A 13,969-nucleotide genomic window follows, 5' to 3' on the forward strand; every position below is an offset into this window, starting at 1 on the left:
GTCCAAAGGGTCATGTGTCCTTGTTCATGAACTACTAAAAGTTAGCATACAGGTGCAGCAAGTAATTAGGAATGCTAATGGCATGTTGACTTTCATTACAAGAAGATTTGAGTACAGGAGTAAAGATGTCTTGCTGCAATTTTATAGAGCCTTGGTGAGGCCTCACCTCGAGCATTGTGTACAGTTTTGATCCCCTTATCTAAGGAGGGATATTCTTGCCATAGCAGAAGTGCAACGGAGGTTCATCGGATTAATCTCTGGGATGACAGGATGGTGAGGAAAAATGTTTTCACCCGGAGGTTGGTTGGAGTCTAGAATGAACTTTGAGAGGGTGGTGGAGACAGGTTTAATCGAAGTATTCAAAAGCCAATCAGATTGCTATCTGAAAAGAGAGAATGTGCAAGGTTACGGAGGTAAGGCAAGAGAGTGGGACTAGGTAGAATGCTCTTTCAGAGAGCCAGTGCAGACTCGATGGGCTGAATGGCTGGTCCTGCACTGTGAAGATTCTGTGGATTGTCTTATGAGGAGAGATTGGGTCTGTGTTCCCAGTTTCAAAGAATGAGGGGTGACCTCATTGAACGTTGCAAAATTCTTACAGGGCATGACCGGGTAGATGTAGATATTTCTTATGACTGGTGAGTCTAAAACCAGGGGACATAAATGGCCTGCCCCTTATCCTGAGATTAAGACTGAGATGAGGAGGAATTTCTTCACTGAGGGTGGCGAACCTTTGGAATTCTTTACCCCATTGAGCTGTGGAAGCTCAATCATTGAGCATGTTCAAAGCAGAAATCAATAAACTGGAGGCTAATTACGGCAAGGGATCTGAAAATAGTGTGGGAAAGTGGTTTTGAGCTAGATGATCAGCCGTGTTCTAATGGTGGAGCAGGCTTGATGGGCTGAATGGCCTACTCCTGTTCCTATGTTCCTAAACATTTAGAGGTGGAGACTCTAAAGCTGAAGTCTAACCCCCAGTTGTGTGTTACTAGCCATCAGTGTGTTCAATAGTATTTGCTGTGATATCCTAATGAGCACTTAGAAGTACAAAGCCAGTTAATTGGTTTTCACTGTCAGCTGTCTCTGGAAGGATATGTTCTGTTTCTGTGTTCTATCTAGTGAGCTATGCGTGTGATTTTGGAAGGAGGAGTGGTCTGGTTTATTTAAAAGAAACTGTACACATTGAACAGTTATCCACATTCCCACCACACTTTCCTTGTGACACTGGCTAAGACTGAAGACTGCTGCCACAGCTGTTCTCTTAACAAGCACCCGATGTATGAAATCCAGCAGTGATCATTTGTGGCTTGACTGCAGGTGACTACAAGGATGGTACTTGCTCCATTGTCCACTACAGTGATGATAGAGAACCATTGCAGCTGTCAGAATACACTGTAGCAAGATGCTCATGGTGGAGTCAAAAGTTTGCAAATGCCTTTTGCTCCTGCATTAATACCTGTATGAAAACAGAACTGGTTGGATATTAGTACTTGCATGTACTATCATAACTTGGTCAGATCTTTGTGTCCATCCTTAACACCTTTTACTTCATATGCTTTATTTCTTAACTGAAAGCTTGAGGTGGGTAGGTGGGATTGAGCCACCACTTCCTTATGTCAAAATCAACAGGAAAAGAACTTTTGAAGAGGATATTTTATAATATATCCCTGAATATTGACTTCCAAGGCAAATGGAATTCCACAACATTTAGTAAATCATACGGCAAACTAATAGTTAATGGGCTCACTGGCATTGCCAATATAAAGGATTGTAGGAAATGCTTGCTAGATGGCAGCATGACTATACCAAACTCTCTCCTGCCAAATCCTCTACCGATTTATAAGTATTGTCTCCTTAAAAGTGATGAGTTGCATTAATATTGGTGGCCCACTTCCAGTCCTCTTCTTTCCCCATGGTCTGTCTTACAAATAGAGCACACTCTTGAGGATGTTAGCAAGTGGTAGAGTAGACAAAGCAACATATGCCCCCACGCACCTACTCCCAATCAAGCCCTGAGGATGTCACTTGTATGGTGGCAGTTTTCAGAGAATGAGTCTTTATTACCAGTGATCTGTCGAGCTCTGAATGTGGAGCCATTCTGTGGAATGCAGGTCTGCTGCAAAAGGGAAAGGCATGCAGTAAATGGCTGTTACATTTGGGACGCAACTCATATGAAGGAACAGTTGAAATGTACGCAGAAGCTCCCAAGGAAATTATTGAATGATATATTCCCATGAGTATGAGGAGCAGCTTAAATTGGAAAATTGTTCCTGGACAGCCTGCTGTTACCACCGGTGTGCAGAGCTCAAATTCTAGTAGGGCTACTATGTTTATTTAAAAAAAAATGTCATAGAAATGGTAATCCCAGAGTATTTAATAAATATATTTTCACAACCAGTACACATCTATGAAAGAACAATGGCAAAATTAAAGACAATACAGGAACAGTTCTTCAAATTACTTTCTCTTATCTGGACTCCTAGCCATCTTCATCTGCCATACACTGCTCTGCAGCTGAAAGGGGGAAGCAAAATGTCCCCAGGCAACAACACTTGCATCTATATAGCACCATTTAATATTGTGAAGGTCCTAAGGCCTATCACAAGAGTTTATCAAACAAAGTTTGACACTGAGCCAGATAAGATATTAGCACAGGTGGCCAAAAACCTGGTCAAAGAGAGAATTTTTAAGGAGCATGGCTACCAATAATTTGTGTATCCTTGAGTTTTATCAGAGGCCAGAATTGGAAGAGCACAGAACTTTTGAAGAGTTGGAGGAGGTTAGTGAAAAAGGAGTGTGGTCATGGAGTGAATTGAAAACCAGGGTGAGAATTTTAAAATAGTGCTGCTGGACTGGCAGTCATTGTGAGTTAGGGATGATGGGCCAATAGGTTTTGATGTGTGTGAAGATAAGTTCAATCTGGTGGAGGACAAAAGATGGGAGGATGGCTGGGAGAGAACTGGAATAGTCAAGTTTGGAGGTAGCCACCTTTGGTGTTGTTGCATAACTGCTAACTAAGTTATGTACAGGAATGGAATGTGTTGACTCATCTTCCAATTCTTCTGTTTCTCTGTATGCACGTATTTATTCTGATATCCCTGCTGTTAACTTTAGCTCTTGCCTTCGATCTCCTGTAGGTAAAAATATCTCTCCGCTTCAGTAAATTCATCCATCTCTATAGCTCTTCTAACCATGAGAAATGTACTTGTTCAGCAAAATTGAATCAATTCTGACTTCCCCCTACTGAAATTACCATTTTTAATAACATCTGTATTTATCATGAAGAATGACTTTGCTTCTTCTCAAACTAGGCTAGTAGTAAAGCCAAGTCTACTACTACTTAATGACTTTCACAGCTTAACAATCAGCCTAGTATTTCAGCTAATTTCTTGGACTTTACCTCATCTCACCTCTTAACTCTTATATTAGATCTATCTAACCACATTTTTTTAACTTAACTACTTTGCCTTCTGCACAATACTATGTATATAAAAAAAAATGCCCTGAAACTGCTTGAGGATTCTGCCTTTTGCAGAATCACAAGGTTGCAGAATTGTTACGGTGCATCATATCTACACTGGCTTTCTGAATGAGCATTATGACTCAATGCCATTCTCTTGCCTTTTCCCTGTAACCCTGCACATTGTTTCTATTTAAATAATCATCTGATGCACTCTTGAATACCTTAACTGAACCTGTCTCCTCCACACTTCCAGGCTGTGTATTCCAGAGCCGAACCACTTGCTGTGTGAAAAAGGTTTTTCTCACATCACCTTTGTTTCCTTTCCTTTCCTAAATTGTGCTGGCCAGAAATATATACACTACTCCAGCTGAGGTCTAACCGGTGTCCTTTACAAATTCAGCATAACCTCCTTGCTCTTATACTCTATGCCTCTATTAATAAAGCCTAGGATACTGTATGCTTTATTAACTGCTCTCCACCTGCCCTGCTACCTTTTAATGACTTGTGCACATATACACCCAGGTCCTTCTGCTCCTGCACACCCTTTTGAGTTGTACCCCTTATTTTATATTGTCTCTCCATGTTCTTCCTACCAAAATGAATCACCTTACTCTTCTTTGCATTGTTGTTCATCTGCCACCCATCTGCCCACTCCATCAACTTGTCTATGTCCTTTTGAAGTCCTACACTGTCCTTTCAGTTTACAATGCTTCCAAGTTTTGATCATCCGCGAACTTTGAAATTGTCCCCTGCTCGCCAAGTTCTAGATCATTAATATATATCAGGAAAAGAAGGGTCCCAATACTGACCCCTGGGGAGCTCCACTACAAACCTTCCTCCAATCTGAAAAATATTAATTAACCATTACTCACTGTTTCTTATTACTCAGCCAATTTTGTATCTATGCTGCTACTGTCTTTTATTCCATGAGCTATAACTTTTTAGTACAACTCCTATTTTCATGGTTTTGACTCTTCCTCTGTACCAATGATGTAACTGCATGGAATATTTATTATCTCCCCTCCATTAGGTATAATATTGAATTTTGGCTTAACCATGCCTATCATAATTTGGACAAGAATCTCCTCCATGTGGGGTTCATTGGTATACAGGGCAGGTGGAGTTGGAGCCCACCTCTTTGTATAAGCCTAATTGATTCAGAAGGGATTCCTTTTTAATTACATCTTGTCACATTCAACGATAAACACAAAATGTGAATTTAGGAGAAATCAGAGGCACCCATCTCTCAGGACATGTTTTTCACTTCAAATTATATGATTGATGTTTCAATCTTAAAAATAACTAGTGTTAACTCACCAGTGCATTGAAAAAATAAACAATAAGACAATTGCTGTGTGTTTTTTTGTGAGCTGTTACTGTGGCAACTCGTATTACTGTGACAGCTCTTAATATACAATTGGATTTTTTTTTATGGTGCTGTTCATGGTTGTTGACTTCAATGTAAAATAAATTGGGCAGAGTATACAGTGGGCAGCTAAATAATTATCATTCATTTTACTGTAACAGCAAAAGTTAAAACCAGCTCTTGGTTGTTGCAACTGGGTAAATCCTTGTTACAATTGAGGTGTTGGCGTAGTGGTATTATCACTAGACTAGTCATCCAGAGTCCCAGGGTAATGCTTTGGGAACCAGGGAGGGAGTTCGTAACATCAACTCCGGACCCCATGAAGTCTCATGGCACCAGATCAAACATGGGCAAGGAACACTCCTGCTGATTACCACTTACAATTTTCCCCCACCCCACCTGATGAATCAATACTCTTCCATGTTGAACACCATTTTGGGGGAAGCACTGAGAGAACGGCGCTCTCGACGGGGTACTTCAATGGCCATCACCAAGAGTGGCTTGGTAGCACCACTACAGAGCAAGCTGGCTGAGCCCTAAAGGACATAGCTGCTATACTGGGTCTGCAGCAACGACTGAGGGAACTAATGAGAGAAAAGTATGCTTGACCTCCTCACCAACCTGCCTGCCGCAGCTGCATCTGTCCATGACAGTATTGGTAGGAGTGACCACTGCACAGTCCATGTGAAGATGAAGTCCCATCTTCATATTGAAGATACCCTCCATCGTGTCACTATCACTGTGCTAAATGGGATTGATTTCGAAATGAGATCTTAACTCGAGACAGAACAACCATGAGGTGCTGTGGACCATCAGCAGAACTGTACTCAACGACTGTCTGTAACCTTGTTGCCCGGCATATACCCCACTCTACCATTACCATTAAGCCAGTGGATCCATCCTGTTTCAATGAAGAGTGCAGGAGGGCATGCCTGGAGTAGCACCAGGCACAGCTAAAAATGAGGTGTCAACTTGGTGAAGCTATAACACAACTACTTGCATGCCAAATAGCATAAGCAGGAAGTGATAGACATAGCTAAGTGATTCCACAACCTACAGATCAGATCTAAATTCTTCAGTCCTGCTATATCCAGTTGTGAATGGTGGTGGACAATTAACAACTCACTGGAGGAGGAGGCTCCACAAATATCTCCATCCTGAATGACGGGGGAACCCAGCACATCAGTGCAAAAGATAAGGCTGAAGCATTTGCTGCAATCTTCAGTCAGAAGTGCCGGGTGGATGATCCATCTCAGTCTCCTCTGGAGGTCCCCTGCATCACAGATGCCAGTCCTCAGCCAGTTTGATTCACTCCACGTGATATCAAGAAGTGGCTGAAGGTACTGGATACTGCAAAGGCTGTGGGCCCTGACAATATTCCAGCAATAGTACTGAAGACTTGTGCTCCAGAACTTGCTGAGGCCCTAGCCAAGCTGTTCCAGTACAGCTACAAAACTGGCATCCACCTGGCTATGTGGAAAATTGCCAAAATGTCCTGTGTACACAAAGCAGGATAATTCCAACCTGGCCAATTACTACCTCATCAGTTTACTCTCAGCCATCAGCAAAGTGATGGAAGGGGTCATCAATAATGTTATCAAGCGGCACTTGATTAGCAATAGCTTGCTCACTGATGCTCAGTTTGGGTTCTGCCTGGGCCTTCCAGCTCCTGACCTCATTACAGCCTTGTTTCAAACATAGACAAAAGAGCTGAGCTCCCATGGTGAGGTAAGAGTGACTGCCCTTGACGTCAAGGCTGCATTTGACCAAGTGTGGCATCAAGGAGTCCTAGCAAAACTGTAGCCAATGGGAATCGGGGAAAACTCTCTTGGAGTCATACTGAGCACAAAGGAAGAAGGTTGTGGTTGTTGGATGTCAATCTTCTCGGTTTCAGGACATCGCTGCAGGAGTTTCTCAGGTTAGTATCCTCGGCCCAATCATCTTCAGCTGCTTCATCAATGACCTTCCTTCCATCTTAAGGCCAGAAGTGGGGATGTTCGCTGATGATTGCAAAGTGTTCACTATTCAAGTCTCCTCAGATACTGAAGCAGTCAATGCCCAACTGCAGCACAACCTGGACAATATCCAGGTTTGGGCTGACAAGTAACATTCACACCACACAGGTGCCAGACAATTACCATGTCCAACAAGAGAAAATCTAACCATCCCTCCTTAACATTCAATGGCATTGCCATTGCTGAATCCCCCACTATCACCATCCTGGGGCTTACCATTGACCAGAAATTGAACTGCACTAGCCATATAAACACTGGCTACAAGAGCAGGTTAGAGGCTAGGAATCCTGTGGTGAATAACTCACCCCCTGACTCCCCAACGCCTGTCCACCATCTACAAGGCACAAGTCAGCAATGTGATGGAATACTCACCACTTGCCTGGATGAGCGCAGCTCCAACCACACTCTAAACTTCACATCCTGGACAAAGCAGCCCATTTGATTGGCACCCCACCACAGTCACTCCCTCCACCACCAATGTGCAATGTACCATCCACAAGATGGACTTCCAGAAGAACCAAGCCTCCTTAGACAGCACCTTCCAAACCCACAACCACTACTTTCTAGGAGGAGAAGGGCAGCAGATAGACGGGAACACCACCACCTGGAAGTTTCCCTCCAAGCCACTCACCATGCTGACTTGGAAATAAATTGATGTTTGTTCGTTGTCGCTGGGTCGAAATCCAGGAACTCCCTCCCTAACGCACTGTGGGTGTACCTACAGCACCCAGACTGCAGCAGGTTAGGCAGTTCACCACCACCTTCTCAAGGGCAATGAGGGATGGGCACTAAGTGCTGGCCTAGGCAGTGATGCCCACGTCCCACCAATGAATAATATAAAAGAAACAATTAGCTACTTGACTCCCAAATCAAAAGGACATGTTCTGGGCATGTCAAACAGATCACTGAACTGGTACATTAAGGAGTTTGTTTTTTGCTTGAGGCATTACAATAACGTAATGCAATACCATATGGTGCATTCCTATATGCCAATGAAAATGACCTGTTCTATCAGTAAGTGGAGCAGTAAAGTTGCTGCAAGATAGTATTTGATTTTATGTTAAAATTTTATTTCAGCTTTAATCCTCATCTGGTCAGGCAGTGAATAGGTGCAAGTAGGATTCACATCCTCAATGTCCTGTTCTCCTAGTGCACAAATTCAGAACATGATCTTCCTTTTAACAGTTGTGTGGTCAGTCGTTTGAACACTGGGGGCTGCCTTCCAATGTCTGTTCTTTCTAATCATGTTACATGCTATTTATATGAGGCTTTACTGTTACTGTAAATAAAATTTCTCATCCAATTAATAGATCTATATATGTACTTTTTCCCATTTATCAAGAAAAGCTAAGAGAGCGGTTTAAGTATGTTGCAAGTTTCATAGCAATTACAACTGTGGAGGTACATAAATATTTTACCTATTTATAATGTGTACATTTCTAAAACAGGAGAAGGATGTGATCTGATCATTTTATTTCATACTTAGGATTAAGTGGGATTTAAAACTATTTGCAGTTTCAGAGATACCATTGGTGATTGACCTTAGCTAATTGTTTTAGCTAGACTTTGGTTACATGATGTGTTGGTTTAGCTGAGTTCCAAAAGTTGCTACTGGATATTTTTTATTCAGCAATAATGGAATTACATGATGCTTGTTGCTGTTCAGAATTATTATAGTACTACCATGAACAGCAACATGCATTTCATGCAGAGCTATTGTCTCAAGGCAGAAGAAAAATCAGTACTGAACAATAATGGTGGAATGATAGCTGGTCAGAAGTATGGATAAAGATGAGTTTTGAAAAAGCTTTTGAAATGGATAGAAAAGCTGAGCAGGATGGAAGGCTGAGAGGTTGAAAGCAGTGTCTGACGTTGGAGTGAAGGATGGTTCATATGCACAGCAGGCTAGAATTGGGGAGTCTCAACTAAGGAGAGGCAAGGCCATGGAGGGACATGTAAATGAGGATTTTGAATAAAACATTTGGGGACCAACAGTCAATGGACATAGGTGGGTGAATGGAATTTGTGGTTGGCAGTTTTGGATAAACTAGCATTTGCGAAGGGTGGACCTTGGGAGGCAAGTGAAGAGGATATTGGAGCAATCAGCCCTGGGAGGAATGAAAGTGTGGAGGCAGAGGCCATTAGTTCCCTAAACTACCTGAGGGAGTGCACTCTCTCTTTTCGTCTGCTTCATTTGATACACATGCCTTATCTAATCTGGTTCATTGCAGAGCTTTACATTTCCCTGGCAACAGTGTGTTTAATACAATGCTTAACCATGTATGTTGCTTAACTATATTGGACAAAAGGTTAGACAAAGAGGCTGTATGCCTTATGCACCTCCACAGAAATCAATGTCAGAAACAGAAGTAAGTCATGTTTACATTGGAGAATGCACAAGAATAAGCTATACTATACAAAGGAAATTTGAAATGTGTGAAAATGGAATTCACTCTAGCAGCCTGGCAGGAAGAGTGATTCTAGGTAATGAGGTGGTGGTGATTAGAGGATTGGAATGAGGGAAGGGAAGATGGTGACTGGACTGGGTGTCAGCGGACAAAGGGAAACAGACAAATAAGGTTGGGGCTGTGGTCTTGTGGGAAAGGGAGCATGGATTGGATCTTGGACAGGGGGAGAGAGTATGATGGGATGGTCGCTGTCATTGGAATGTAGTATTTCCTGCATAGCAGACAGCCTGCTGCATCAGTAGTAAGTCCTAAGAGGTGGGCAGAAGAAAATGCAGGGCATGCTGAATGTGGGCTGGCAGTAGCCCACAGTGGAACAGTTGTGGAGGGGAGGTGGGGAAACTAGTCGGGCTTCTGTGGGGCATAGTCCATAGTCCACCCAGTTTTCGTACATTTTGCAGAAGGGTCTTGGAACAAGTGCAAGAAATGGCTTTGGAAACTTAAATTGATCCAATGCTGATTTCAGGTACGGTAGAAAATGGGACCAATATGGCTGTACTGCCTGTGTTGATTCTAGGCGCAGGATCTCCCGCCCAGAAATTGATATGCACTATTCTGGATTTACACCCAAAGAATAGGCAAAATGCTCATCAGTTTATACCCTATATACAAATAATTTTTGCAGACTGTGGCCTACATCAAGTTATAGGATATTGGATAAGACCCACCATAAAAGTTGAGCCTGGCACCTAAGATCTAGACACATACAGATGTTTGGATTTTCTATTATGGGTAATCCATTTAATTTAAATGGATTTTAAAATAATGGTTATTGGAAAATTCAAGTTAGCGAGAAGTTTTGTGAAGTTGGGGCTGAGATACTTTTGGCACAAAATAGAGGGAACTTAACACGATCAGTTGCTCGAAGTGCTTGATGTTTTCTGAAATGTTTTCTACTCCCAAACATTACCATTGCACAACTATATAATCAACTTTTAAAACAGTCTATGCTATCCATAAATAGTGGAGCATATTTGTACAATAGCTGCCATCAAAATGTTTTAATATCGATATACAAGACAAATGCTTTCCTCAAACAGAGTATATGAGCCAAAATATTATACAAACGAATACTACTGTTACTGTAATATACATTGTCTTAAAGTTTGACTTCCTGCTTTGTGGAAGTCCACAAATAAATTTAAATACAAAGCAGTATAAACGGCAGGCTGAAGGTGAAAGTTCACAATAATGATGCCCTGACATACTTTCAAAATGAAATAGATTATGCTTCAGAAGACCTGAAACCAATATCATGCAATAAAACACAACTTAGCAACAGCAACAATGACTACAGGCAACAGATGCATTTCAGGTAATAGATGTTCCCAAAGAACTGAGAGTACAATGCAAAACACAACAAATCGCGCAAGACACTCAAAAGCAGAAAATATATTTCATGCATTTTGGCAGAAATAAATATGTAACGTTGTCACCATAAGTTCAGCAGAGGTCTTTGGTTACCAACACAAAGAACACTTGAACAACTATCAAATACATGACCAGCGATTTCATAAAGAATTTTATGAGGGTGCATTCCTTCATCTTGTCAGGCCAAACATTAACTATGACCAAGAATGTCCAGATAACCTTTGCTTAGCACTTGCAAGTGAAGGTGCATTGAAGGATGGTGTGAGTTGATATGTCAAAAGGCTGCAGAGAAGACAGAATAATGATGTTCCACGGTTAGAGAATAGTATTTGTGACTTTAGTTTGGATAGTTTTGGCGCTATGAAGGAGGTTAAAACCCAAACAGAAAAATTCAAACAGAGTTGCAGGCATATGAGGAAGCAACATGTTCAAGAACTTTTGGAGAAGAGAGGTTGGAAATGGAATGCAGTATGCAAAAATAATTGACTATGACATTGTTTGGCAATGACAGAAGGGGAACAATGCCTGAGGAGAGGTTGTCATTTATAATCTCAGCCAGTGTGGAAGTCAAGTAGGGAAATTGGATGGATAGCAATTTGTTTGTCCCATGGGAATAAATACAATGCTATATGGAAAATCATTCCAAAGACTGCACAGACAATATGACTAAATACTAATCAACCATTCAGCCAGAAAACATGATCATTATTTTAATTTTTCAACAGAACCACAACAGCTCAAATAAATGTGATGAGTACAGGAAAACCTTCCCACACCTCAGTGAAATAGGAAAGCAAGGCACCTTGATCAGGTCAAGATCAAAATTGAAAAATTAAACACTGCTGTGAGTTTCATTAACTCATGAGCCTGAAGTGACAATTCACATATCTACACAGTAATTATGTATTTGATGTATATAACAATAAATAAAATTTAGCTGTCATGCTTCCATATCTGATCATCAATTTTTCTTTATACAGTTTCAAGTACATTAATAGACATCAAGAAAATATTCAACCTGATTTTAATACAAGCCCACATTACAACTATTGTGATCACTCTCCATTTTAAAATCTTTATATGGTCCTTTGCTTTATTTTCCATTTCATATTAATATATGTTTTCTTCAACACTTATCTCAAAAAGCAAATATGTAAGTTGCTGTGTTTTAGAATGGTGTTTTTAGTACAGAGATATAACGAATGCTTGCTTTAAAAATATGAAGTCTGTTGTTAGAAAGACATGCATATGTAAGGTTGGAAAGCGTCCTCCATGAGACCTTTCAGTTTGTGGTCCGGATATTCTGAACCTTTTACGGCACTTGTAACCCGTTATTTCGTTGTGAACCCAGGAACAGCTAAATTGTTCTCCTTGCACTCTCTGGAATTTTGCTTTTAAAAAAAATAACAACTTTTAAAAGCTTCTGCATAATCGTACACCCAGTAATCCCTTAAGTATCACAGGCTTCACTATTTGGAAATTTTAATGTTTGCATGTAATTATTTCTTTAGCTTGTATTTATTAAAAGTACAAAGTAAATACATTCCCAGGGCAGTCTGAAGAATTATTTTTGTCAACGACCTTGTAAATACCCCCAAGGAAATTTTCTAATCACTTTTATATCAAAACCATTAATCTTATTTCATTTGAATGTGTTTCTAATTTTGCCACAGCTAACCAGAGGAAATCTTCCTCTGGACATTGAAATACTGAAGACATAGCACTTGGAATAATTTTTCCTACCACGTACCACCATTCCTACCATCATTCACTTAGAAAATATCCATCCATCGTTTTTCATATGTTCATGGGATATGGGCATTGCTGACCAGGCCAGCATTTATTGCTCATCCTTAGTTAACCTTGAAAAGGTGGCAGTGAGAACTGCTATGGTCCTTGTGCTGTAGATACACCCATAGTGCTGTTAGGTAAGGAGCTTCAGGACTTTGATCCAGCCATAGTAAAGGAGTAGCAATATATTTACAAGTCAGGATGGTATGTAACTTGAGGGGAACTGGCAGATAAGTGGTGTTCCCATGTGCTTTTACCCTTGTTCTTCTAGGTGGCTTTGGAAGGTACAGAAGAAGGGAGCCCTGCTGAGCTGTTGAAGTGATGTCTTGCAACTGTTACACACTGCTGCTGTAGTGCACCAGTGGTGATGGGGCTTCTTTGTCCTGTATGGTGGCGAGCGTTTTGTGTGTTGTTGAAGCTGCACTCATCCAGGCAATGGAAACACTGGAGGGGAATGAAAAGACTGGGAGGAGTGTGAAACAGGTCAGGATCAGACACAGAATGGGAATTGCATGCTCAGATTGGGATCACTGTGCAGCCGGTCGGGGTCACTGGGAAGCGGACCGGGAGGAGCGTGCAGCCGGTCGGGGTCACTGGGAAGTGGACCGGGAGGAGCGTGCAGCCGGTCGGGGCCACTGGGAAGCGGACCGGGAGGAGCGAGCAGCTGGTCAGGCTCGGTTCTGATTACTGATTAAACTGGTGGCTCATCTGGGGAGTGAAGCCAGTGTCCAGTCTATGGCACTTCAGCTGGCTCAGCTGTACAGTGGGGGCATGAAGAGTGGAACAGCAATAGTGAAAGGAGATTCAATATTTAGGGGAACAGGCAGGTATTTCTGTGCTTGTAGACATGAACCAGGATGCTACGTTGCTTCCTGCTGCCACTGTCAAGAGTGTCATCAAACAGCTGCGGAGTATCCTGAGAGGGGAGGGTAAACGGCCAATGGTTGTGCTCCTCATCAGGACAAGTTACATAGGAAGAAAGAGGGATGTGATCCTGCAGTCAGTATTTAGGGAGCTAAGTAGGAAATTGGCAAGCAGGATCTCAAAAGTCGTAATCCCCAGATTACACCCAGTACCATGCACAACTGAATATTGAAATAGAAGGATAGCACAGATGGATGTGTGGTTGGAGAGAGAGAGTGCAGGAAGGAGAGCTTAGATTTTGCGATCAGTTCTGGGTAAATAGTGTGGTAAATAGAATTGGTTATTTGCAGATAGTCACATGGAAATATGATGTGGCAATAATGAATACCTGGCTCAAGGAAGGGCAGGGCTAGGTACTAAATATTCCAGGATACAAGGTATTTGTGAAAGATAGGAAGGAAAGGAGAAGGGGTGGTAGTATTAAGAAAAGCATTACAGTGCTGGAGAGAGAGAGAGAATATTTCCCAGATAGGTCCTGGACAAAATCTATTTGACTAAAGCTAAGGAACAAAAAAGGTGCAATTACATTGCTTGATGTAGTTTATTGGCCACCAACTAGTGGGAAAGATGTAGAGGA

The 13,969-nt window shown here is 41.6% G+C and overlaps 1 protein-coding gene across 1 annotated transcript in view; it reads left to right on the forward strand.

Annotated features, from left to right (window-relative positions):
* slc24a2 (solute carrier family 24 member 2) overlaps positions 1 to 13,969 on the forward strand; it is a 308,399-nt gene that overhangs the window by 5,673 nt on the left and 288,757 nt on the right. The window contains exons 2-4 of the mRNA XM_041185294.1: positions 6,385 to 6,395; positions 8,622 to 8,636; positions 9,969 to 9,981. Of these exons, the coding sequence (XP_041041228.1) occupies positions 6,385 to 6,395; positions 8,622 to 8,636; positions 9,969 to 9,981 (39 nt within the window). The remainder of the gene's footprint in view (positions 1 to 6,384; positions 6,396 to 8,621; positions 8,637 to 9,968; positions 9,982 to 13,969) is intronic.

This window comes from Carcharodon carcharias, chromosome 4 (genome assembly GCF_017639515.1).
Source record: "Carcharodon carcharias isolate sCarCar2 chromosome 4, sCarCar2.pri, whole genome shotgun sequence".
Taxonomy (NCBI): Eukaryota; Metazoa; Chordata; class Chondrichthyes; order Lamniformes; family Lamnidae; genus Carcharodon; species Carcharodon carcharias.